At 43.5% G+C, this 26,295-nt stretch overlaps 1 protein-coding gene across 1 annotated transcript in view; it reads right to left on the reverse strand.

The window, feature by feature from the left end:
• The window catches only part of LOC115568536 (glutamate receptor 1), an 85,677-nt gene extending 59,623 nt beyond the window's left edge, over nt 1–26,054 (reverse strand). The window contains 3 exon segments of the mRNA XM_075488154.1: nt 3,575–3,814; nt 24,912–25,046; nt 25,190–26,054. Of these exon segments, the coding sequence (XP_075344269.1) occupies nt 3,575–3,814; nt 24,912–25,046; nt 25,190–25,277 (463 nt within the window). The 5' untranslated portion in view covers nt 25,278–26,054.
• Between the last annotated feature and the right edge of the window lie 241 nt (nt 26,055–26,295).

Below are 26,295 nucleotides of genomic sequence, written 5' to 3' on the forward strand. Positions count from 1 at the left end.
CGTTATGAGCTCAAAGATAAATTAAGATAACTCGGGAACCAAACAGAAGCTGTGCGGAAAACCAAAACGCTCTTGATAAGCTTATCCATCAGAATCCCCCCCCATAGCGTCTGTGATAAAGCACAACGAGTGGGACAGTCCATTAAGTACACCGACACGTACAGGTGTGGTTTTCCAGCTCGTACAGCGGCAGGCTAAATAATCACCACTTTCACACTAACAAATAATCAGCCCGTGCATCACCGCAGACGACCCGCCGAACTAGCTTTACGTCCTCCGAGCGCCAATTACAGGCGGGGCTACTCAATTACACTGTCACCTATACGCTGCCAGAGACGCTCGAGCATCACGGAGAAAAAAGAAGGCAGAGCAGCCAGTGAGATAAAGGCTCATGCTAAGACAGGAAATAAAAGGCGATTAGAGAACACATTGATCTTGAGCCGTGATTTACAATCTGACTCACTGTTGTACTCCTTCGCTGCTGGCTGTGGACCAATCAGATCTCTCTCGAGCTGGCAGCCCACAGTTGTTTCACAGAGTAAATAAAGTAATTTCACCCGCAGCAGACTGGCAGCCATTACCCAAATGAATTATAGCAATTACAAAATTTAGAAATGTAAACTAATACACGATGTAGCCGTATTTGTTTTTCCTCCACTAAGCTGGCAAACACTCTTAAAGCCACCGTGGGCCTATACATGGTGTGTTTTGCATATCCATCCATGTGTGTTTGTTCATATTCATACAGACTTTTTTATGCACACTGAGCAAATGCAAAAATGGCTTATCTACGACAACAACAACAACAAAAACAACAACAACAACACAGACTCTGTCAAAAACAGGATGAGAAATGCAGTGACAGCCTCTGAAAGATGATTGCCTGGCCTTATTACAATGCACACCAGCTGCTCTCCAGGCAATTCATGCTGGCTGTTTGACACCAGGTCATTAAGCAACACAAAGATGGATGGCGTTTCGCCTCCACATATGACCACAATACAACACATGTAAATAAATTAGACACCCTGAAAGCTGGCGGAGGTGCACTGCTGGAAAAGGTGCATGGAGACGTATGGCACCTTTCACGGGGTCTCTTTCCTTACACTGCTGCCCATGAGTGAATAATCGTGGTCCTTGGTGCTGACAGATTTAATAGTAGCCGTGAAACTGATGACAGGCATGGGAACAAAGGAGGCAGTTAATCACGGCCTTGAATAAGGCCAGTGGGTCCTGAGGAGCCTGGACAACTGTCTTTGAATGGAGTTAAGTCCTGGTGCCGGGGACTTCAGCACCACGGACAGCACCAGGCGAAGGAGGCTCCATCCCACTTACCGTCTATTCCTTATTTTAATCATCTTATTTTCTTCCTCATGTCGTTTTGTGTTTATTTTATTACATTATGTTCCAGCACTCGAGCATACAGCTGGGCAACAGTCAACCGAAGCTAAAATTAGTGCTTGTATCTCATTATCACTTTGTGTTGAGAATGTTCCGTACCGTACTGTATCACAGTCAGACCTGTAGGCTGAAACATTACATTCCTTCCCCTCTTTCTTTCCCTTTTATGGTCTCACTATGTTCATACTGAATATCTTCTCGGCTTTTTTTAAAAAAATGTACCTATGCGGCTGATGCGCCCCTATAAATCAGAGCCAGCCTGACAGGGTGGCCTGCGGGATAGACCAAGGTAAATATGGTCCTCTAAAGGCATCCTGGAAGAGAATAACATCATAATTGAATCTGGCTGTCACGAGCAAAGCTTCTGGCCAGAGGCAACACACGGAGACCTGGGCACGAGGCAATCGAGAGTAGAGAGAATGACACTTTGGGGGGGGGTTATTTCCTGAATATTGTTTATGACGGGTTTAATGGGCTATCAAATTTGTTTTCCCATTCTCTGTGTTTGAAAATAAAAAAAAAAAAAGACGAAAGGCACTTTTATTAGTGGATGGTGCGCGGAAATGCAAATGTTGATAGGAAAAAAAAAGGGGGGGAAAAATCAAATCAAGGTTCCTGAGATGTAAGGAAAGTGACATTGCCTATGGTATATTTGTATTTCCCTGTCAACTCCAGATGATGGATGAATACGCCGGAAAACACGTGGAAATATAAGTGCATATCTAATTTTGGCTGGAAATGCCATTTTTCGGTATTATTATCATTATTGTTTGGCCGTTCGATGGCTTTATTTATAGAACAGCTGTAGAGTGACAGGAGGTGAGACAAAGTGGGAAGATGTGCAGCAAAGGGACACAGGTTGGATGAGGTGCATGCTCTGCCTACGCACTATTATCTACAAGTGCGTTAAAGGACAATAAGATAAGGTTGGGATGCTTTGATAAAAGAAGCAAACACACACACACACGCACCGACATTCCTCACAACTAAATGCAATTTTTCTTAAAAGCTTAAAATAACCTGGTAGGAGGGGTGACTACAGCGTAGTATCCAGGCAACAGGAGGACTACTGATACGAATTCTACTGGCCTCATCCCACCCTTCAATCACACAGGGGTGACCCTGACCACACGCGCACACACAAACACACACAACAGTTTTTGCAAGTGGATAATAAAGGGATCACACGAGATAAAAAAAATCTGCGAGACATGTGCGCCGCTACGGCCATCATGGATCAATAGGGCTGGAGACTGTGAAATCTCCCCTGTCACTGCTCCGGGTGACATGCCGGCATCTGTCTTTTCAAGCTGACTTGATTTTAAGCCTTCTTCTTTTTCTCTCACACAAGTCAGAAAGAAACCCCATCAGACGAAAGTTGCAATAAGCCGTCCTACTGCGTGCATATTCAAAATAAGCAAAGTGTGCTTGCTTTTTGGACACGCACACACACAGAATACACCCCCTCTGAGTCATGCTCCAAAACCCACAACACCTGGGACAGATGGCATGGCATTATGGGAAGAGTATAGCTGATTGGCTAGAGAGGAGAGGCAGAGGAGGAAGCAGGAGGCTGACAGGTGTGCTGCTTTATTTTCTGCCAGCCTCTGCAGGAGTGTTATTAAGACGTTTAAATTGAAGGCTACAGGCCTGCCTGTGTTATTCCTTTCTTTTTTTTTCTTTTGGCATGCTACTGACAAAGGGACATTTGCAACACGGGTTACTGCTGAGGACAGCTCAATGAAAAGTGTAATCTTTTGTTCTATTGTGTGATTTATCTTCTGCTCAGTGCTGGTCAATGCTTTTTCTCTGTGTTCTCCCTCTTTCTTCCTTTGGCCGTCTACAATAAATGCTCTGATGGCTGCTCATTGCAGCACAATGGCTACAATTGACCCTTTTTTGCTGTCGCCATGGCAATATGAAGATGGCTAATGGGGGTTGCTTTAATGACTGACTCTGCCTCCAAAACATCATCATGTGCATGTAGTATAGTGGAACTGCATTTTAGAAAGACATTTAAACTGAAACTTTAAATGTAAGCGAGGATGATAATTTAAGAGAAGAACCTACACGTGTAATCCTTTTCGTAATGATGCGGCAAAGCTCAAACGATTTGTATAAACCAAAGACACTAACAATGAAAATGAAATAGACGGTGAACGCGTTTTCCCACCTGAGTCAGAACTGTACATGTAGACGAACTTGGTCCATCCGTAGTGGTCGATCACTCCCACCAGAGCGTCCTGCAGCTCAGGCCTCAGCTGGATAACAAACTGGTTGGCCGTCTCGATGGGGAAGGACGGTGTGACGAAGCAGACATGCAGCGCTCCGCAGAAGGACATGAGCATGTTGACAGTCTTCCTGTCATACAGGCCGATGATGGCGTATACACCCTTGGAGAACTGGGAGCAGACTGCCGGAGACAAAAGAGAAAACAGGGAGGGGACGTGGAGAAGATTAGTCTCTGAAGTGATCGCAGGATTTTGGAATATGTGTGTCCAACTGAAATATCAAAACATTTATTTATTGGTTTACGTATTGTATTAAAAATGTATTTTAGGTATAGAAAATGTATTACAAGCATACTTTTACTTTTTGTGCTTAGTTTAAAATGAACTCATAGACATAGACGTCATTAAGTTCAACTCTAATGGACTAAAAACAAATATACTAATTTAACAATACCTTAAGTGTTTTTTTTGTGTTCGTTAAAGTGTGCCTTGGTGTAAGTAAATTGTACAATATAGGTATACTTTATAAGATTTACAAACAGTGCACTTGAATGTCAATTCATTTTACTTGTGTGTACTTCTAAAAAATATTCTAAATTTCAAGTACTTATAAAAGTAATTTACTGTAATGATTTACTAGAAAGTATATTATTTGTCATTCACTGTCAGAATATGTTTTCTAAAGTGCACTGATGATCAGTCTGTCTAGTATACTCAAGTATGCTAAGATTTCATATACTTCACATATTTATTTTTTGCACAAGTGAAAGTAAAGGCCGGGGCTGTTATAGTGAGCAAAACGAAATGAATACAACCACTTCACATAGTTCCACGAGGAGGCAATTGCTACTTTGGTGCACATCAAAATAGTGCAAAAATCGAATGTAATCTGCTTTTAACTGCATAAACAATCAATTTTGCACAATGCAATAAAATCAATAATGTTTGAACTGTCCGTCTTGTCCTTCATTGTTACATGACATCTACATTATATGTAGGCTTGTAATGATATGACATGAAATTATGACCTATAGATTTCCTCGTGTTTGTGAAACAAAGATGTGTCGAGTTAAAGCTAAAATTATTAGCAAAGCGACTGATCAAACGGTCGTTAACAGCTTTTCCAATGCGCTGCTTTTCCTCCATCTTACAGTCAATTCTAAGTGCCGTATCGTACAATATAGGATATTGAATGTGTTGAGTGTTAAAACTTTGAACAGAGAAAGCTATCTGGGGACATTCCCTTGGGCTCTGTGAAATTATGACGTTCAATTTCAGTATTTCTGATGCTTTATAGAGCAAACAGCTAATCAATGAAGTAGTCGTTAGTTGCAGCCCCGTATCAATTAAATTGAACTGAACTGAGCTAAATTGATTTCCAGATAGTGTGAAAGTTTTCATCGCACTTTCATCTGACACCTAAACACCCAGATGTATAAAAAGAAGTGTGCTCTGATGGGAAAAAAGGGGGCGAAAACAGATAGAAATTGAGATATCTGTCATTAGACTTTGTTAACCCTTTCAATTCGAAGCTGAGTCATCAGACAGGGCTTTTGAATTTTCAGTTGAAAGCAGCTCTAATTGCTCCGTCCATTCCGCCGCTCTGTGGCACGTTTGTGCAAAGCTGGCCAGTTTTGTCCATCTGTGTACCACCAGTCTGTGTGTTTGCCTTCAGTGAGAGGTGGAGGAGGTGAAGGCAGATTAGGCGTAAAGAGGTTAATCAATGCATCCCCGGGGTTCCATTGACATTTTACAGACAGCTGGAGGCGGCATCCATCCCTCATTTCCTTTCCTCCCTCACCCTCTCCATCCGCCCATTGTCTGACTTTCCGTCACTCTGACTCCTTTTCACACCTTCTAATTTCTTAAAATAGCTCGTTTATGTCCATTGCGTCTCTTTGGAAGGTATATCCTCTGTGTGCTTTCAGCATGGCATGCTATCTTTGCCATAGCAGGTCTGGCCTGGGCTATTTTCTGCCGTGGCGATGGGTGGGCCTTACTTATCTCACTATTTACCAAACAGATTGAAGCCACTGCCTGTCCCTGTGCAAGGGCCAGCTCTCCGCTGGGAGCTGCGGGAAAGACAGTGAGAGGATGGCCCGCGCCCAAAACGCCTAACCTGTCACAGACCTGCACCCTCCGGGCAGGCACGTGTGTGTGTGTGACGGAGATAGAGGGAGGGTGAGAACGGGAGAGAGAGGGAGCGAAATTCGGCGGTATCACATAAAAATACATGTGCACACACATGGATGCACACACACATATGCAGCCTCTAGTGCTCCAAAGGCCTGGTGACTCACCCTACTTAAAGCAAGCCCTAAAATAGACATTTTGAGCCTCGCCACACTGACTCAGTAACAGAACTATCTTGCCTTCACGGCCTGCACACGCTCTCGCTATTAAATCGACACTCTCTCCGACTATTGCTTTCCTCTAGCACACATTATATTTCCCCTTACAATTTTCTAGGGCCAATTTCAGCAGTGGCCTCCATGTTCTGCCTGGATAAAAGGTAATGAGAGCTTGTTTGACTTTTTGTGCGGTGTCCCATTACTGTGCCCTACAGCAGGTTACCATGTTTCACTGAATATGAGTCATTTTTTTCATACCTACAGTCTGAGAAAAGAAAAGAAACATGCAGCCATGTGGCACCGACCGCCTGCTCCGCGCTGGCAAAGATTACCATGCGCTCGTCTAATTCGACATGAGGCGTGACACAGAATATTAGAGTAACTCAGCAGTCTCGGGTCTGGTTCGGTCGGCGATAGAGGAGCGGCCTATTGAGCGTGTTTGTGTGCGTAAGCGGCTTGTTAGCGCCGCTCCACATGTGTAACGACATTTGGGGGAGGGATGAGAGACCTAAAGTGATCTCGAAGACCCCAGCAACACCTGTCCACCCTGGCACAACGTGTCTCCTCGCCACAGTTACAGCTGCCATGGCGGCAGGACTGAGGTTGCCCGGGCAACAGTCAGTTTCTCTGGCAGGGATTACAGCAGCTCAGAGCGGAGTGGGAATTGTGAGTGTTTGGACATTTTGTCATAATTAGGTTGCACCTCAAGGAATTAGCAAAATTTGCAAAACTGGCTTGGCTTTGCAAAAATCCCTCGATATTTCCTAAAATAAAGAACAATTTGCAGCACATTTTCGCCGCACCGCATTTTTTATTTAGACTCACAACAAACCATAATCATTTCCGAAAAAGTCAACAGCAATCTTCGACGCGTGCATACAGATGACGCTGCAAAGCTCTCCAGACTTTACATTTTCACCCCTCTCCAAACTTCTTCTATGAATGAACAACAAGTTGATTTGCATTTTGGCCAAAGAGGTCTGGGCCACAGCAAAAAAGAGAGGAAAACTCCTAAAGGGTACCGATGCTCGCGCAGCAGGAGGAGCTGTCAGAAACAACTCGCGCAGCTACTGTGTTCCCTGTTCTCTGTTTCCTGTGCCCTGCAGCTGTTCCTCTGCTTAGCATGAGCCAAACATCAAATGACAGACGTGTCTGTGCCGGCTGTACAAATAGGGCGTGTTTGTGACAGTTGCTCCTGCATCTGAAGCTGTGGATGATGGGGAGGGCTGCGAGAGCTTTGGTAGCTGCATCCTTCATACTGTCCATGAATGTTTACAGCCCAGTACAGAATCACACAATGCCACTGGGACATCACTGGTTCACGTCTCAAAATAAGAGGTAGACCTGATGGCTACATTATTAATGAAGCTGTAAAACCTCGGCCATATATTTGAAATAATGATGGATTATAAGGATTCCTTTATTATAATACACAGGTTTACTTGGTAACGCTTTATATTAAGGGTCTTGCAGTAAGCATTAGTTAATTGGAAATAAGGTTGTTTAAGTCCCTAACTGTTATAAACAATAATAAGACTATGTAAGTGTTAATAGAATAACACAGTCTAAGTAATTGAGAAGCACCTCTAACACACTTCTTAACAGTTACAAACTGTTTATAAGCTCAGGTTTGATTTCATCCTTCTGTGCAGAAAAGTGCAGAATGAAGAATTTCTTAACTTTAGAATGAGATTGTTTTTGCTTTAGATCTGGTAGCTTGCACAATGAAAGTGTAGTTAACTGTGTCATGGTTTGTGTTTTTGATTCAGCTATTTTCCATTGTATTTTGTAGATTAAATCCTTGCGTGTCATGTTTTGCTTTCTACTTCCTGTCTTTGTCTTCTTCCAACACTTTTTCTGTGTACACCTGTGTTTTGTTCGTTAAAGCGTTCCTGTGTATTTAAGACTGTGTTTTTCTTCTCTCTTTGTTGGTTAGCTTTTTTTTGTGCTCTCCTTGTTGCCTTTTTGTTGCTTGAGTTTTGGATTTTGGATTCTGCATGACTTCAGCTTGTTTTTGAGTTTGCTTTTTGTTGTTCAACCTGCCTACTTCTGTGTGTCTTGCATTTGGGTCCCTTTATTGATCATACATGGTTAAATGATAATAAATCCATGATAAAGCATATATTAAGTATAAGTTTAATAATGACATAATAGGTAAGGTTCTTAAGCAGTATTTTAACTTTTCACCTGTTTCTGTGCTTTTTGTCTTATCATCTAACAAGAAATGTGTCGATGATGCTAATGTTAACACTCATATGGTTTAGTTAGGGCCTTATTACCTTTTAACTAATGCTTATTACAAGGACCTGAATACATAGTACTGCACCGATTTCTTTAGTTGTGGACAGGGAACAATAGCCTGATATAAGTGAGAACATTTGACTGGGCAATATGCAAATACAGCTCTGTTTTTCACCAGATACACTGGCCAGCTGTATCAGTCAAAGGTACCAAGGTGCCCTTGTGCATGGTAGCTGACTCCCAGTTGCTCCACTGGAGCTGATTGCCAACCTGTGCACAGGCCTGTGGTATTACAGAGCAGCTCCTCCATGTCGGTGTGTGTGATTCGTTTTTCAATATCTCTGCATTGCTTGATATGTCAAGAAAATCAATACCGCTGGATTGAATTGTACCGTGTGCAGTAGCAAAACAATTTTTCAAATGTATTTTTTGGGGAAGCCAAACTCTAATCAGGTTTCTGAGAATCAATACGAGGATGCTGTTTTTTAGAATGTTGGCTCAGTAGACACATGTTCTCTGAACTCACGGGGCTTACTGTGACCGCATGCAAACCGCAAATGTTCTGTAAGGATGTTATATACATTATATGCCTCCAAGAGCACACATACACACACACACATACACAGAAGGGACATGGAGCTTCTACTATTTTCCTCCCCTGGGACATGCATGCCATTATCCTGTGCAACATTAAGGTCAGCAGTACAGAGGGAATTTCACAGCAGCAGGATGCTGGGTTCAGCTGGAGGGAGCGTACTGATTGGAGGGTTCTTGTTCAGCCATGTATAAAGGTCCTTTTTTAATAGAGCCCCTCTACTGAGGACTGACATGTTGGGTGAGTCCTCAAAATAGGACATCCGATTAAGTTGCTCATCTTATGCGCTAATCGGCTATAAGCCATTCACTATTCTGTGTACTTTTACCACAAAACTCTGTTTTCCGAAGATAAGAAATTACTGTTTTTCTATTTTTTATTTTTTGAGGGCATCGATGTACAAAAAACATAGACTGGAAGAGAGAGCAGCTGAATCCAACCCAGCTTTACTCCACCCCGGCATAACCCTGTCAGATTGATTCCCAGAGTCACACACCACCTTTATACAGTGAGTCTCACTCCAACTACTACACACCCGGGCTTATGTTGTCCGTCCAGTGTCACCTTTACACCACAAGACTGTGGATCAGACTGATCCCTGGGGAGCTCAATGTCTTTTTCAGTCAAAACTGGTAGCAAAATAAGACACAACAAGGAAAACTGCTGATGCTATATTCAAGGTGCAATGTGTAAGACTCTTTGTTGAAAAAATAAAAATAAAATAACCAAGAAATGTCGACAGAATGTGAATAAATAACAGATTTCATGTCATGATGTCTATGTAGTTTAACACAGATATTTTACGAATTTAGTTTGCTAACCAGCTAGCCCTGGCCATTAAGAGTTCAAAGCTCCTGTGCAAGCACTGTAAACACCAACACTCCCCTGGTCCCTGAGTTGCCAGTCAGTATCGTTGGCTGCATGGCTAATTTCGCTAACGGCAGCTACAGTTCGCAGTTACTCTGGTGATATGCTGCCCCCTATTTGCTTTAAGTATGAATTCAACAGGTGGCCAATCCTTGAATATATACCGCAAATACTATTGTCATAAACAGTAAATCAAATTTGTTGAAAGATGTCTTTCACAAACTCCCACAGCCTGAGGCAACAACTACAAAAGTCTTGTAATTTTGACCACTGGTCCAAAACCCAGACATACATATAAGACAATGAAATAGGGCTGCAACTAGCGATTATCTTTTTAATTATCGATTTATATGTTGACCATCTTCTTGACTAATCCATTAGTTGTTGGGGTGTCCCTTCCAGTGGACATTGTGTGATAAAGTGCCCTTTCTGCGTGCCGATGACTCCCTCGCATTTAGCCGGTGCCTTTTTATTTTTTTCGCCCCAGCCCCTCAAACATCTGGAGTTCACCACTGCTTTCATAAAGTGAAGAAATCAGAAAATATTCACATTTGAGAAGCTGATCATTATTAAAAAAGTTAGTGAGCAATTTAACAGTTGAAGACTCAATCAATTATTTGACTTGTCATTGCAGCTCTGTTGTGATAGAAAAGGGAGACAAAAATAAAATCCTCATATCTTTAAATTTAGAAGCAGAAAATGTATCACACTTTTACTGTACAGCTTGAATCGATTAGTTGATTATCAAAATTGTCTCAAATTGGTCAACTAATCAACTTCAACTTCGATTAATTGTTCAGCTCAAAGACCAGTTTCTTTTCTTCTCTTTCTTTTCTTTTCTTCTTTTTTTCCCACCATAAACATCCACTTTGACCTCATACGCTCAACCATCACATGAAATTGCACTTGTTGAAGACCTTTCAATAGACTCTTTTCATATGAGCCCTTATGTACCCACCACTTTTCAACACAAAGTAATGCCCTTGGTTCCATGAACTACTACAAGTGTGCACCCAGGTTACAACGCCAACTTGAACCATGTGAACAGTGTGGTTGGGAACCTCCATTCACCTTATTTCCCTGTCATTTCTATACTGCTAATAAAGGCATAAAATGCTCCCCCAAAATAAGCCTAGTGCAGGTATGAAAGCAATTTTTCATGTTGGCTGGCAGGCAGTTCCTTTAGTCTGCTGGCTCGTAATCACAAGGGATGCTATACTATCTTGTCCATACTTAGTTTAAGGTATCCTTTTGAAAGATGGAAGAGGGCTAACAGTGGCAGGAAGGTTGCTGTCACATCAGGCAGTAATATACACCATCTCCTCAAGGGTGAAGGGTCACTCAATCAACCACAGAGCCCTTTGAGGGGGGATAAACACATCTGACACCAGACACTGGAAGACGCACACAATCATCCTCCACTCAGCCACCCATGGCTAATAACTGTCAGATGATGTGTGTAATAAAAACAGAGAGCATGTTGTGGTCCCTCAGGTCCCATCCATCTTCGGGAGAGCTAATCAGCTATGTTAATGAGAGGCAGAGCCAAAGAAGTTGATATCCGATTTGCTCACGGGCCCATGCACATGCGTTCTGGAGCTGCTTAGGGTGCAAACGCACCCTCCCCGACACCTCATCTCAATAAAAAAAAATGTCTCGCTGGTTTTGATGAGAGAGCGTCTCACACACAGCTTCTGCCTGTGAAGAATCCCTCAGGTGATGGGCGGGGGTGGCCTCCAACACAGCGTGACTAACACAGTGCAATCAATCCGCTTCCATTCAGAGGACAGGGACCCGGGGGACGGAAACACAGCACCAACGACGTGGATCTGCATGAATGTCCCCAGACCTGACTGAGTGGGAGGGTTTGTACTCTGGGATCCCCGGCTAATGACTTGAAATCTATTCTAGAGATGATTCATTCAACGATAACACATCAAAGAGATCCTTCAATCGAAGGATATTGTCAAGAAACGCAAAACAGGTCTTAGAGGTTTAAAGGTGGAGGTCGGTTTTGCCTCGCTACCTTTCTACCTCTCTTGAGCACCCACACCCCACGGTATGTTGCACTCCATAGAGGTGCGCTCGCTGTTCCCTGGAATAAACAGCTTTAGCTCCTCAAGCTTAAGGGAGATTTAGTACCTGTGCAAGAGCAATAAAACCGTGTTTATGTCTCTGCTGGTACCAGTGTGTGTGGCAAAATAGAGAAAGGGGAGAAAAGGAAAAAATTAGGAGTTGATGCAGAGGTTGAGGTACTGGAGGTAGACAGAAGGAAAAGTGAAGAAAAGAGAAAATGACAGGAAGTCAGCTTCCACTGCTGGGGATAGCAGTGATCAGAGCAGCTGACCAGCCAAACAGATCTCAGACTAAAGCCGGGTAACACTGAACACTCATGGGAAATATTAGTTGAAACAGGGGGGTAATTGAAGGTTAATAAGGATGAGCCAAAAAGCAAGCATGTCTTGGAAATGTAGGTGAGAGCGGACAGAAGGCGAGGCCGGTTGCTTGAGAGGAGAAGAAACAGAAGCATTAGTGTCTGAGAGAGGAGATGATAGGGAGACTGCTGCGAACAAAGAGAACAGATGCCAGCCTAGCAGTGGGGAACGCAGGGACCACACTGCGAAATCTAGATTTCTCCTATTTCCTCAAAGTAATAAAACAATGGCACGGCATTGCCTCATTAAATGGGTAATCGAGGGTGTGAGAGCACTCCCCTCAGCTCCCAACATCCTGTGCCTCACTCTCCAACCCTCACACACAAGGCCACTGTCTCCCCTCCTCACTGTTTTGTTGCCACGTTTCCAATCTGGTTTGCAGAGAAGCCCCGCCGCCTGCTGAATAAATACTTACCTGGGCAGCGGGTCAGAAACCCAGCTCGGACCGACTCCTGTCAGGGGGTATGGAAACTCCAATTATCTCCTTAACAATCATCCCTGAGCAATTATCTCCCCATCTGTGTATCAGTGTCGACAGGTGCAGAGGGACAGTTGCGCTCACACACTTCCATTTCTCTGACAGAAGAAGTGATGGAGGTGGATATGTGGAGCAAGAAGAGGCAAACACACAATCTGCATGCTAATTCATTAGGAACTGTGCGTATAAATTAACAACTGTCTTCAGCAAATTCCAGCGAGGCCTCTGGGAAATGAGAGGTGTTCGTGATGGACCTGAGCAGAATCTCTGAGTTAGGGCCAGAAACCAGTGGCTATCTAGACCAGTTTTAATAGGGGGGCCAGGTTGGGGCCGGCTTTTTTGTTAGGGGGCACATACAACCCGGAAAAAAAGATAAATCCCTCATTCAGACAAAACAGTGTTTACAATTTCAGCAATTTTGATTGGGTAGTAAACTGCTGAGACACTTTATTTCTGCCTTTCCCTTAAAAACAAAATCATTGCAAGAAATCTGTCATTGTATTATTGATGCAGACTCCCTGTCGGGGGGGCCACAGGGGGGTCCAGACTCAGAGTTACGGGGGCACTGGCCCCTGTTGGCCCCCCCCTAGAACCGCCCCTGCCAGAAACGCAACAAATAGAGGTGCAAGTCACAATTATTATCTTCGCTGATAATCTGTTCATCTTTTTTTTTTTATTTATCAGTTACACTGAAAAATGGTTGTCATAACTAACAGATAATTCCTCAAGGTTACATCTTTATAAAAGAAGCTAAAAGCTTCTAGCTATAAAAGCTAATCTAAAAGGCTCAAATTTCACACTTTCGCCTAATTATTTAAAGTTTTATTGTAAATTGTATTAACGGCGATTCATTTTCTGCTTGTTAACTTATCAATGAATCAACTTCTTGTTCCAGCACTACAACTAACCTTGGTTAAAGAGCAAGCTTAGCAACCGTAGTACAGCCAGCCTGAAGATCTGGGTTTCTCCACATGTTTAAATGGAGCATTAGCCTATACAAATAATTATGTTGGGTGTTGTTTTATCGATATTAACAAAACCAAACTCCCAAGAGCAAAAAGTGTAGGCTATGTTTATCTGCTGCAATATAAGCTGCAAATGCAAAAGCATGCAGGGCTTACTGGCTAACTCCTTGGTAATGCTAAAGTTACGTCCAAAGCCAAGAAGCTTATCATGTCAGCTATCAGCTATGTTAAATCAATCCTTTTAACATAAGCCAGGTGGACAGAGTTTTAAACCAACTCTCATGTAGCTAATGAGTTGGCTAGCAACGACAAAGTATTTTTGCGACAGGGTTATTTCAGCCGACTTAATGAAACATTTCTTAGAATTTCAAACAGTAAAGCTGTACCTGTTAAAACTGAAAACTGCATGTGTCCTTTGTGTGAAGTAAGCAGCAAGCTACGTTTATTTGCTATGAAAATCAGCTGCATATGTTAGCATGCTGGGCTAAGTACCTAGTGTTCTAATGTCCAACTCCACTTTTGGTGTTCTCCTTTAACGTAGGTGGACAGAGTTTTAAACCAATACTCGTGTTAGCTAGCTACAACAAAATGTGCTCACAACAGGGTCATTTAGAACTGAGAAACCTGCTTTTGTCCACCTATTTCTGAGGTCAAGGAGCCTTTGTTTTAAAAAAAAAAAAGTGTAGAGGAAAAGTGTAAAAACAGAAAAACTGACAACATTAGTGCTCAGTCAATTATATACACTACAAATCTTATCTTGCAGTATTTCGTCTCAGTGAAGGTTTTAAAATTAGCAACAAAGGTCTGACACATCCATGAGACCTATCGTCACGGAATTTAATGTCTTATTGTCCGACCATAACGCCTATGTTTGGATGTCTGTGTTTCATCTTATTTGCTTTTCCAACCTGCAGAAACATGGCAAGGCAGTCATTTAGTACCGAGAGCATCTGCGGGACTGTGCAGTTGACAACAGCCGTCTTGTGCTGTCACCATAAGAGCAGTTACACCATGTCTCGCAGTTTAATATGCTTGTAGGCTTTGTTCCTCATTAAAGTACACAGAAGCTCCTGAGATGTGCTGTACGACAAAAAAAAGAGGGACTCCGCTTCTGTCTTTGTTGCAAAACCATGACAGCTACCATCATCCGGCGCTTGCTCGTCCCTCCACCCCGCTGCACCAATGCGGGTCCTCATCCCCGAACACATTGTTTTCTAATTGCCAACCCCACACGTCTTAGCTCAGACCTCCACGTCCCAGCTGCCATTACCTCCAGGGACGACAGATTTGTTTTAAATACTTGGTGAGCGCGCATGCATACAGAGAGGGACTCGGAGCAGGCTTAGAAAGACAATGAGGGGAACAAATAGAACCTGAGTGGACACTGCCGTCAGCATTGTGCGCGTGTTCGGAGGCGTGTGTGTGAGATAAAGACTGGTTTCTTGTCAACACCACAGAATTCCCCAACCTCGAGGCGCCGGCTCGCCAACGGGGTTACTTTTATGTGGCAGGTGGTTCTTAGAAGCGGATGGGATTAAATGACAGGTTGCTTATTTTCCCCTTCCTAACCATTTCTGTCACCCCTGCCCCGTCTGCACATCCCCTCTTCCCTTTCTTTTGCAAAGCAAAAAGGGGCACACACAGAAACAATCTCTATCGCCCTTCTGCTCCACACTCTATCACTCTGCTGCTTGGGGAGCCATTTTTGGCTGATCTACATTGATTGCTATGGGCCATTCTCTATCCCTGGCGCTCTGGAGCAAAAAAATCCAAGCCTTCTCATTCATCAAACTAGCACCTGCCAGACTCCAGCCCTGGAGAACAACCGTCAGTTTCTTTTTTTTTTTTTTTCCCCACCCTCCCCGTTCTCTTTGTTTTCTCCTCGACAAATAACTGTCATGTCCCAAAGAGTCAGGAGGGAGTGGTGATCTGCTATTCGTCCAACTTGTTCAATAACACGTCGAACTGTCGGTAATCCCTCTGACATGCATGCACTGTGGAAGTCAGTCGCCACAGCTGTACCTCAATGGCTGACACAGTAGCTACACAATAAAATACAACACCCCAGAGCCTCACTGACACCAGCCACCGGGTCTGGAAATGTGGCCTAACCTCCATCCCCCCGCCCTCTTCCTCTTAACACATACACCCCAGCTGACACACTCCTTTCAGTGGTGTTGTTTGCCCCTGGAGGGTAAGAATGGAGCAAAAAAGAAAGGAGAAAATGTAAGAAATACAGAATTAAATGTTGGATATTTATAGCTTCTAATTTTAAGCATTTCGGTGCTTAACAGAATTGGTAGAAATGTCTTCTTTTTTAGAGATATTATTACATATTTATGCTTATAACTCCATGGAGTGATAGCTTTGGAAGCGTTGCATTGAATAATACATTAAAAGCATCTGCTCCAGCTCTGTCTCTTGTTAGCTATTGTGTGTGTGCAAGTGGGCGACCACACAACTTCACAAAGCAGACTCACATGCTCGCACCCGTTTCTGTTTAGTTGTTAAAGCACGAAACGACTCTGATGAGGAAAAATGCAAGGCAACTGTAGCCGGACGCACGATGAAACATAACATGGCCACAAAGGTTTTTTCATTTGTGTTGAGGGCTGGTGCACGGACTCTTGGATTTTTATAGCTACAGTGCCACACTTAAGTCCAATGGGAAAATAATGGCATCCAGTAGAGTGCATACCTCCACCAAGGCCCAACAGCTCGTTCCATCTCACTCATAGATACCAGCCACCTAAATACATCTCAAGATCACAAAAGTGAAAACATAAACTCTTTTAAATAACAAAAAAGCTGAGCAGTCAGCAAAGCCGACATTTAAGTTAGGATATGCAAAACAGTGATTCCCAATCTCGACGATGAATCTGAGCAGTCACAAGAAGAGAAACAGGCTAGGATAAAGAACATTTATCCAACTAGAAAAAAAATACACACATCTCCAAGTGAAAAAGGGACAAAATAACCTCTTCTGGTTGACAGTAATAACCCACTAACAGAAGCAGTGACAGTGTTTGAAAGGTCACAAGCTAAAAGGTTGGAACGACTAATCCAAAATAATTTATTTTGAGGTAAAACTGAAAGTACAATCACATGAGTGTAATGGTTCATAGTAGAATCAGAAGTTTGGGTAATAATTTGACCATTTCCTTTTCCCTTTTCTCTGTCTAATTGGTTTGGTTAACCTTGGGGTGTGTTTAAAGTCTGCCCAACTGTCTGACTATGATGCAGGGTTCCCGGCTCTCAGCACTTAACTTGAAGGGTACAATGTCATTACTACTGAAAGGAACTACAGACAAAATCACAGAAATAAGCCGTAATAACCTGGAATTATCATTTTTATGTTGAGTTACACGTCTAAGAAGCAGCAGTCAAAGAGTATTCTTGTCGCCTCTTGGAGACTTTCCATGAACACTTTGTTACATAAACTTTGACTTGCAGATTTAGCACAGTACGTAAAGAGAATTCAAAACATGTATAGACGCCAAGCTCAACTTCCTTTTATATTTCAGAGTGATTGATGCGACCAGTGTGCAGCTATATTCAACATTACACTACAAGACTAACTGCAGCTTTTTGCTCAATATTCCCTGATTATTTACATCCGATCTGCAACATCGCATCGTATTTCTTTGCGATAAGTTGGGAAATGTACTCCTCTGCAGGCAAAACTTAACTTAAGACATCCAATGCGTTTGATATCTTCATAACTAACTTCAAGACCATGAAAATATAATTATAACTTAAATTGTTTGTAAACATTAAAAGTAATTTTCGCTCATATCACTGATTTCCAACCCTTCAGGACTTGAATTACCACGGATGTTAGACCACCCCTGGACTTGACCTCTACCTGTACACTCTCTCTGCGACAAAGACTTACGTACATCTCATCACCCAACAGTAATTCATATAAATCCTATAGGCCTACCCGGAGGGAAACAAACCCTCCTCCTTCCAGCCTTGCTGTATTGATCAGCTCAGCAGGCCTCTGTACTCAATTCATTGATCATGACTGCCTCGTAGATCTTCCTCCAGTCCTCTTTAACCGGCCTTCATAGACCCCAGGAAATACTGCTGCCTATAACACAGTGACAACACAAATTGTCTATTCCATGAACACTAATTAGTCTCTAATGAAAGGTTTATGATCAGGGTGGCTGAACTGGACACAAAATCAAATCTGACCGTGCTAGTGACTCACAGCGCTAAATGTACATATAATTCAAAGTTCCATAGTGTGAGATGTTACATTTTGTTGCCAGGTGCAATATTCTGCAGGCAGTTTTTCAACCAAAAATAGCCAAAGCTTAGCCTGAATCTCACCACACACATGTAGGATATCAAAAAGAAAAGTAGATAATATAGGCGTGAGCCTGCAGGGGATTTGACATGAAGCTAGCGATTCAGTGACGTCCTTATTATAAACCAAGTCAATAGCAGATTATGGTAATGTGATATCTAACTGAGGGGGACTGTGACTAATATTCTCCGTGTACACACAGCATCCCTGGCAGTTATTTTTAACCGCAGGAAACATGTAAAATGAGTCAATCCAGCAAGTGCTTTCACTGAAAATGTGAAAACAAAGGCGCATATAGGAAGTGAGCCATGATCCATACAAACAAGTGCCAAGAATGCAGGTGTACCAGTTGTTTTGTGTATGTGAAGCCATAAAGAAGACAGGGGAATGCAAATGAGCTCCGATACTCAGTGTCACATTATGCAGACAGTGTTGCCGTCGTCATTACTACCCTGATGACTCCACAGGCTGGAAATGAAATGAATCACTTCACCATCAACATTCAACGTTTCTATCTCTCATGTTTTTTTTCGTCGCTCCTCTTAGTTTTCTCTGTCACCTTTGCCCTAGTCCACCCAAATCCCCGACCTCTCGCCCCTTTTCTCCTGCTCTTTAGGCAGGTGCCAGCAAGTGTGTGTGTGTGTGTGTGTGTGTGTGTGTGTGTGTGTGTGTGTGGTGGGAGGGCTTGCTTGTGGAGGAAGTGGCTAGTCATAAGAGCCAGCTGATGAGTATCACCCTCATCCGGAGCTCCATTCATACCCCCACAAGGGCTGCTTTTCACACTTGTGGACCCCCAAGAGCCCCGGGCACATTCCCACACTCACACACACTTACAGAGGTGAACTGTCACTCAGTCAAGACATCCTACACAGATACCAGAACGGGCACCCAGATGCATACGCACACACTCCTCCACTTGGTCGCATTATAAAGAAATCCAGGAATAGGCTGCTTTTCTCTTCTGACTCATTATAAACAGGCCCTGGAGCCCTACTTTTCCCTCAAAAACATGTCTCTATAGCCTCCACATCCAATGCTCTGTTAGAACGAGTGACACACAGCATGAAGAGGTGTCACTTTCATTCAAGCCGTCACCCTCTGCAGTGAATCTTTCTGACATGCTTGTACCACAGCCCACCATCATACCCATGGACTGCAGTGATATGCGTGACACGATGAAGAAAAGATGTCATATTTGATGGCATCGTGTGGAGGACTGAGAGGGGTGACTCGACGGAGGAAAGATCCGCAGACATCCGGAGTGCTGAAAGTCTCAAGATGTAGTTCAGATCAGGTAAAAACTAAATATCGGCAGTGATCCCTGATCAGATAATCAGTTTCAAGATGTTTCCTGAAATCTTTCAGACTTTTACCTAACTGTTAAACAGAGTTTGACAGCAATTGACTGCATGAAAGGACACAATAAAAGCAGTTAATAGACGGCACATGCAGCATATTGTTCTTTACCGACCTCCTGTATGTTTGCTGCTGTCTCTCCACTCAGTGTACGCTGTGACTAAGACATCATTGCGCCTCCCTCTCCACATCCCTCTCTGCTGCTATAGGCACCATGTTTGATCCACTAGCGACATCCCTGGAAATGTTCAGCAGCAGCCTGACCCTCATATTCACATCATATTCCCTTCTGAGCACAGGACCATCTCCTTAATGAGGGCATCTTGGGTTTGTTTAATTTCATTACACAGCTCTGCCTGGCTCCCTGTCCTAAATGGATGGGGGGGGGGGGGGTCCAGGTTTCTGCAGCTCTTATTGTATTTTCAAAGATACCCCGGAAAATTATACGTACTATAAAAACAACTCTGGACAGGATGAACTTCATAAAGTCAGTGTTTTTTTATGGACAGGTAGGAGAACTACACTAAATAAAGGGAAAATGCAGGGATATAGGCACTATACTCTGACGGAGAGGAGTAAATTCTCTTTTAGTGATTGGACTCAACATTCAGCAGCAGCCAGCACTGAATGTCTATAAATCTGCATTGGTGCCGCTGCACATAATGCTTTATTTCAAATCCAATTCTGAGCTCATAACTGCATCGCATAAGAACTGCAACAACCACATTACATTAAACCTCCGTGGTAGCTGTGGAGATTTGCTTATTTGTTAACATTTGTTTATTTACTTCAGCGCCTGTATACTTCGTACACAGCTGTTCTTTTGTGTAGAACCAAACACCAACACGTGGGCAAGTGCGTATTCACTGGTGTTGTAACAGTATCATATAATACATAAATATCTCGGAAAACCATTTAATGTCTCAACCCTTACCAGACGTTTATGGCCATTCAACATTCAGAACCAGAACATTTGGAAGTTAACGAGAGTCGGTTTGTACAACTTTCTTTAAATTGGTTAAATCTAAATTGATCCTTCGAGCCTTTAATATCCATGTGCCCAGTTATAAAGAAGACTTTGACCTTAACAAGGGACAGTGCAGATGTCTGTCATCCCTCCAAAGCACACACTTCCATTGTGACAACAGTGAATTTGATGAGGACTGTTGAGTGACTGATGAGATCGCAAAGGAGCAAAGATGAGATGAGGAAAGAAATTATGGAACTGTACCGTACACAAGTGCAGTTTCCATCATTGGCTGAGGGTTTCTACATTGACTGGGGAGGAGTTTAACTCAACCAAGGTTCTAGTCCCAAAGCCACGGCTTCGCACACTACAGAGGGATAGGATGGGGGACCAGGAAGCCAACCAAACTGCAATAAAGGTGGAAGGTGCGTCATTAGGTCCCCCCTGAAACCCTGGAACCTAATGAGGTGCCACTGAGTCACATTCAATCTTTAGTTTCGGCAACCAAAGCAGTCATTAAGTGGGAGGCCTGGGAAGAAACGGGGACATAGATTAAGAGCAATGACCGGTGCTGACACTTTGGTCGAAGTTATCCGGCTGCAAAATGCACACTAAAGGGAAACTACAAGACATTAGGCTGCAGACATCTCTTAATACAACATGATGTAAATGATAACTTGCCAGAGAAAGACAAGACACAGCAAAATAAGCCACCAGACAAAGACATAAATACAGTCGAGTAGACTCTCGTGTAGGGCGCTCCTTGGGGAAATGGAAGGTTTTGCTCTCTGTTGCAAAGATTTAACTGACTCATGGAGACAAGCGTATGGAGGATTATGCTCTGGTACCTGATGGGACTGAGAGTAAAGTTCTGTTACACAGTGCAGCCTGTCAAAGTCGATTGGAGTTAGTCCTCCACACTAACATCAGGAAAGATACGGAGACCATTCACGGGGCTAAAGTGATCTTTGCAACCTCCCCAACATTAAAGCCCACAAGAGGATTCTGGATTGAGAAATCTCTCACAGGTAGAGCCCTGGGTCTCGCAGAGCTAACACAGCCAGTTGCTGCTCCCCTATTGCCTCACTGCAATCACCAACAAAACACCAAATAAATTGTGAGCATGCTGCATAACAGCACATCAGTTCCAGCTGGTGACCTTTGTTGTGTGTCATGCCCCCCGCCCCCCTTTCTCTTTCCCATTTACTGTCTGTCTCTTCACTCTCAATCTTTTCGATAACGGTGAAAATTTCCCCCAAAAACGACGCAACACTGCAGCTTGGCAAAGATTTTCTTCCCCATCAGAAGAAAGAGCTGATTCAGAGTCTGTCCGGATAGTGCCTCCCATGGATGCCCACCAAGTCAAAAGCCATTCAGGCTGGGCATTACTAGTACCTGCTCAGAGTGTGAATATAAGTCCCATTGTCCAGCAGTGTTATTTTACGTCCTTTCACTCTCCCTCAGCTGTCACAACACCAAAGTTATCCAGACAGGACAATGAGGCTGTGGGCATCTTTGAGACAAGGACAGTAAGATGCCACACCACTCCTGCGAGTACAGAGTATTGTTCCCTCACAAGCCCCCAAGATGCAACACTGCCACCTCTCAGAAGAACTGAGGTGGTTGGTCAAAACTCCTATCCAAAGTCAAGCATTCAGGGCAAAAATTCATAAACTGGGCTGTAGTAGCATTGTTAGATTGTAGCCTGAACCTGTGGGGCACACTATGAAGCCCAAACCAGTTTGTGTAACACAAGAACACAACAGTATTCAACTACTCATCCCAGAACCAAGGAGGAAACTAAACACAGTTTTGTGAACACAAGTTGGTCATCTCCAGAACAAAAAATGGTTCTACCATTTGAGACCTCTCCCTGCGGATAAGACTCTTCTTTGGTTTTTATGGACAGATCTTCTGATGGAAAATACACCCAGAGTTGCAGGTGCTCTAATCTGAGACCACTCACAGCCCATGTTGTCCAAAATAAGTTCTGTGGAACAGTCACACAGTACATTTGTTATCACAGCCAACCAAGAGAGTCTGTTCGTGAGATGGTAGAAAAGTAATTTTATGTGGGCAACTGTCTCTAGAAGGGAGAAGGTTTAGAAGAGTCCAAAGTCTTGGCAGGGAAAACTGCAATCTCTTTGCCACTGGAGGCTTCAACCTGAGGCAGTGGGTGAGAAGTAACCCATCTGTCCTCAACCACCTTCCTGTGTATGCCAGATACCAGCAGTGACGTCTGGATGAATCATGATGATATAGGGTCCAACGAATCCAAATTTGACTTTGATTGGCGTCAAATGGACAAGCACCACCCAACTGATGAAAACACATCCACCATGCAGTAGTAGCATCTGTTAGATTTTAGCGAGCCACTTTGGCCCTTAAGGGTATATTGTCCCCTTTACCACCCAAGCTAAGATCTTGATCCAATGTCTGTGAGACAGGAAATGAGAATGTGAAAGACAGCCCAAGTATGGACACATCAGAGAAAAAAGAAAGACAATCATGTCTTTTGCAACCATCAGAGAGTTGCTCACCTGTTCCGGTCACAGTCCTTACAGCAACATCTAGCGTAGAACCCAAAAACGGGAGTCTGTCCAAAGGCTAGAACTGTGTACTGTTTTAACTGGTGCCCAATTAGCTCAGGTGCTGAAGACAGGGTTCAGCTTTCCCATCCGTCAGGTTAAGCTGTGTCCTGGCTCCTCCATTGTCTTAACTTGGCTTAAGGCGAGTCGTGCCAATACAAGGCTTTTGTTAGCACCCAAAATCCTGGAGCTGAGGAATCATGAGCACTGACAGTACTTCGATAGAAAGAACAACTCCACGGACGACAGCCCTTGTGGTAAGAGACTTGTCAGGCTGTCAACTCCAAGTTGGGTGGTCACACAAACATGGTGTTAACTCCTGGTTTCTACTGCAAGCTACTCGCACTATACAACAATAGCATAGGGCTTTGACTGCCTTGTGACTGTGTGTGTCATATATTTTGAAGTGAAAATTTGAAGTTAATTAATTCGCCAATGATAATGTTATTCCAACTGTGTGTATATACAGAGATTTAATGTTTATTAGGGTTTGTTTTCTTAAGGCTCAACGTGCTTGGTTTAGCTTTCCTTATCTGTTATTTTGTATAGAAGCAAACTAAACAACAAGCAGACAAATAGAGTGAGTGTCTGGAGTGGTGACAGTATTCAATAATCAACCTAAAAAGCATTTTAATGCCTCGTCCCTGACCAGACATCTGGGGCTATTCAACATACCGAAGAAGGAAATTTAAAGGTTACAAGGAGGAAGTCCTTCAGATTTGCTTTCACTCTGAGTCAGCCATGTGTGTATTTCATGTATTTTTATAAATCACCCCCCCCCCCCCCCACACACACACGCATACACACACACAAACAGATTGCCGATTCTGTGAGCTACGATTGATAACTGTGACTGCTTCTAAAGAAGCGGATATGGAATAAAGATCCGTTTCTAAATTACACACAGGTTTCTAAGTAGAGATGCAACATTCAGTGTCTGAAAGAAGTAATCAAATGTCTGTCACTGAGGCAACATCACACCCATGGCAGGGAGACAGGAAAGGCTGGTTGTCAAAGGGTATCTCCTGGAAGTGTGCGCCTTCACGATGGTGAATGTGAGTGAGCCACAGGCATATTCAGAGGAGTCGAGGATTGAACGTGGAAAAAACAAAGCTGAAAGGTCTCGAGGGCGACCAAAATCTTGTCAGAATACAAAGGACGGATAAATGCAGTGTTAACAAAGAACAAACAATTCAGACTGGCATTTCTTTTGCAAAGCGCAGACATGGAGTAATTGTGTGTCTGGTGTAATGGCACACATTATCACCCACAGGAGAATGGCTTCCCCATTGCTCAGACCAAAGACTCAGGATAATGATTTTCGCAACTTGCTTGTTGACCATGAATCTGTCCTCCTGCTGCCAACATGCCATTTTTCTAATCCTCCATGTCACAATTATTCCTCACATGAATTAATTAAAGGTTAATGAAGATCAGATCAGCGAGACCAGGCAGGTAATCCTAAAGTCCTCAAAGTTAAATTGTTTTTTTTTTGGGTTTTTTTGCGTGCGCACGTCTTTGCAAAGGTTTTAGGGAGGGAGAGTTTTAATAGTGTGTGTTCAGCCAGAAAGAGATAATCGGATTGTGATCCGTGGCTAATTAGAAATGCATTTAGAGTCGTTTCCCCTCTTTGTTCACATCGCCTGAGAGCCCTGATCTGCACTCTGGCTCATTGTTTTCCACCTCGGTTTAAGGAAGGTAAGGCGCACAGGGATCATTGGCAGCCGTTTTAAAAATTCACATGGTTGTAAACGCTGATGTTACATGACTGTAGGACCTGATGCTGCTGCTGCTGTCGCTGCTGCAGAGGCTGATTTTAAAAAGATCCCCGTGTCTTCCCCGGAGCGCAAAAATCACGGCGCAATCATGCCGAGGAAAGCATGAGAGCAGAAGTCCTTCTCGGTCCCACGCAACAGTTCAGAAAACCCTCCAAACACATACCAATCTTTGCAGAAGGCCTATAATACTGTATGTGCGTCTAAAGCCTGCGCGGGTTTTAACACCCGTGGAGTTTGTTTTTTTGTTCGCTCTTTACGGAAGTCGGTAAACAGATCCGAGGGGGAAGGAGGCTGAACAGACAGAATGTGCGAAAAGCCGGCAAAGATACAAGAGCCTACTTACAGGCGTATGTCATGGAGAAACTATTTCCCATCTTGACCATATCCACCTGCGGCACCAGTTTGGGGATGTCCTGGTGGTGAGAGAGGGCGAAACGAAAGACCTCATATTCGTGCGATTCGGTGGGGAACAATCCTCCTGTTGAGCAGCAAAGAACGAGGAGTTAATGTTGGACACAATGGACGGGGGAAAAAACACAGCGAACAAAGAAAATAGACATGAGGTAAAACTTGAAATAGAGATAGAGACATAAAGGTCGGACGCGTGTGCGCCATTCTCACCTATATTGATGTTACTTGGGAAACTTGAGCTTGAACCCAAGCATATCCCCAGTAAACTGGTGTAGAGGATGGTGAGGCTTCGCTGCATATTTCCTTTTGCATTGGCGAAGGGAAAAAGAGCCGAAATCCACGCATATGTTGTTTTTTTTCCCGTGTGGTGAAGTTCGATGCCCCGCGTCCCCCTCCAAAAAAGAGAAACTCCGGTCGGCTCCCGGTCAGAGCAGCCGTTTCACAGCGACGCGGAGACGAAAACGGCGAGGCGGAATTTCGCAATGGCGAGAGGAGGCACCTTTCTCTCTCCTCTTTCCCCTCTCTCTGCTGATGCTCTCCTGTCCTTGGCTGCTGTTGTATGAGACGGAGAATGACTTCAGCGTTAGGGCGCGCTGCAAAAAATATGCCCGTCTTTGGAAAAGCTGTTGAGTCTCGATGTCGATTTTTTTCTCTCTTTCTCTCTCTCTCTTTCTCTCTCTCTTAAAAACAGCGTTTTTCTCTCACAGGGCTACGGCTTGATCCCACCTGTTCCTTGTTTGCAGGGGATTTATTTTTTTTGCTTATTTAAATACATGTCTGCACGTAAGTGTCACAGAAACAAGGCAGAGAGAGAGCAGATCGCGCACGGAGGAGCTGACAAATCGTCCAATGAATAATGTATTTAAATATATATATATTTTTTAAAGTAGCTGTCACGCACTGAGAGGAAATGGCCCCATCTCACCTCAACCAGCGATGTCTTTGTCAGAAACAAAAAAAGAGCACTTTACACACACAATACTTGGAAATTTTAGTCGGACTGATCCGTCCTCCAGGTGAATCTGCGGGTATTTTTTGCAGTGTGCACCCACAGGTCTCTCAGGAGACGCACCGGGATTTCACGGATGTCCATTCATTCTCCCGCACTGCACGAAGGATCCACGTTACTGCCCACGGCATGTTTACGACGTGCTTTTATTTTGTAGTAAAAAAGTGTTTGCATTCTTTCAAAACAATAATAATAAAGAAAAAGAAAAAGGTGTTCACTTTTTGCCAGAGGGCGTTCAGCATCTTTGAATGTCCCGCAGAGGTCACACAGTCACCCAGAGGAGAATCAGCACAGTGATAAATGAACT

This window comes from Sparus aurata, chromosome 18 (assembly GCF_900880675.1).
Source record: "Sparus aurata chromosome 18, fSpaAur1.1, whole genome shotgun sequence".
In the NCBI taxonomy this organism is placed as follows: Eukaryota; Metazoa; Chordata; class Actinopteri; order Spariformes; family Sparidae; genus Sparus; species Sparus aurata.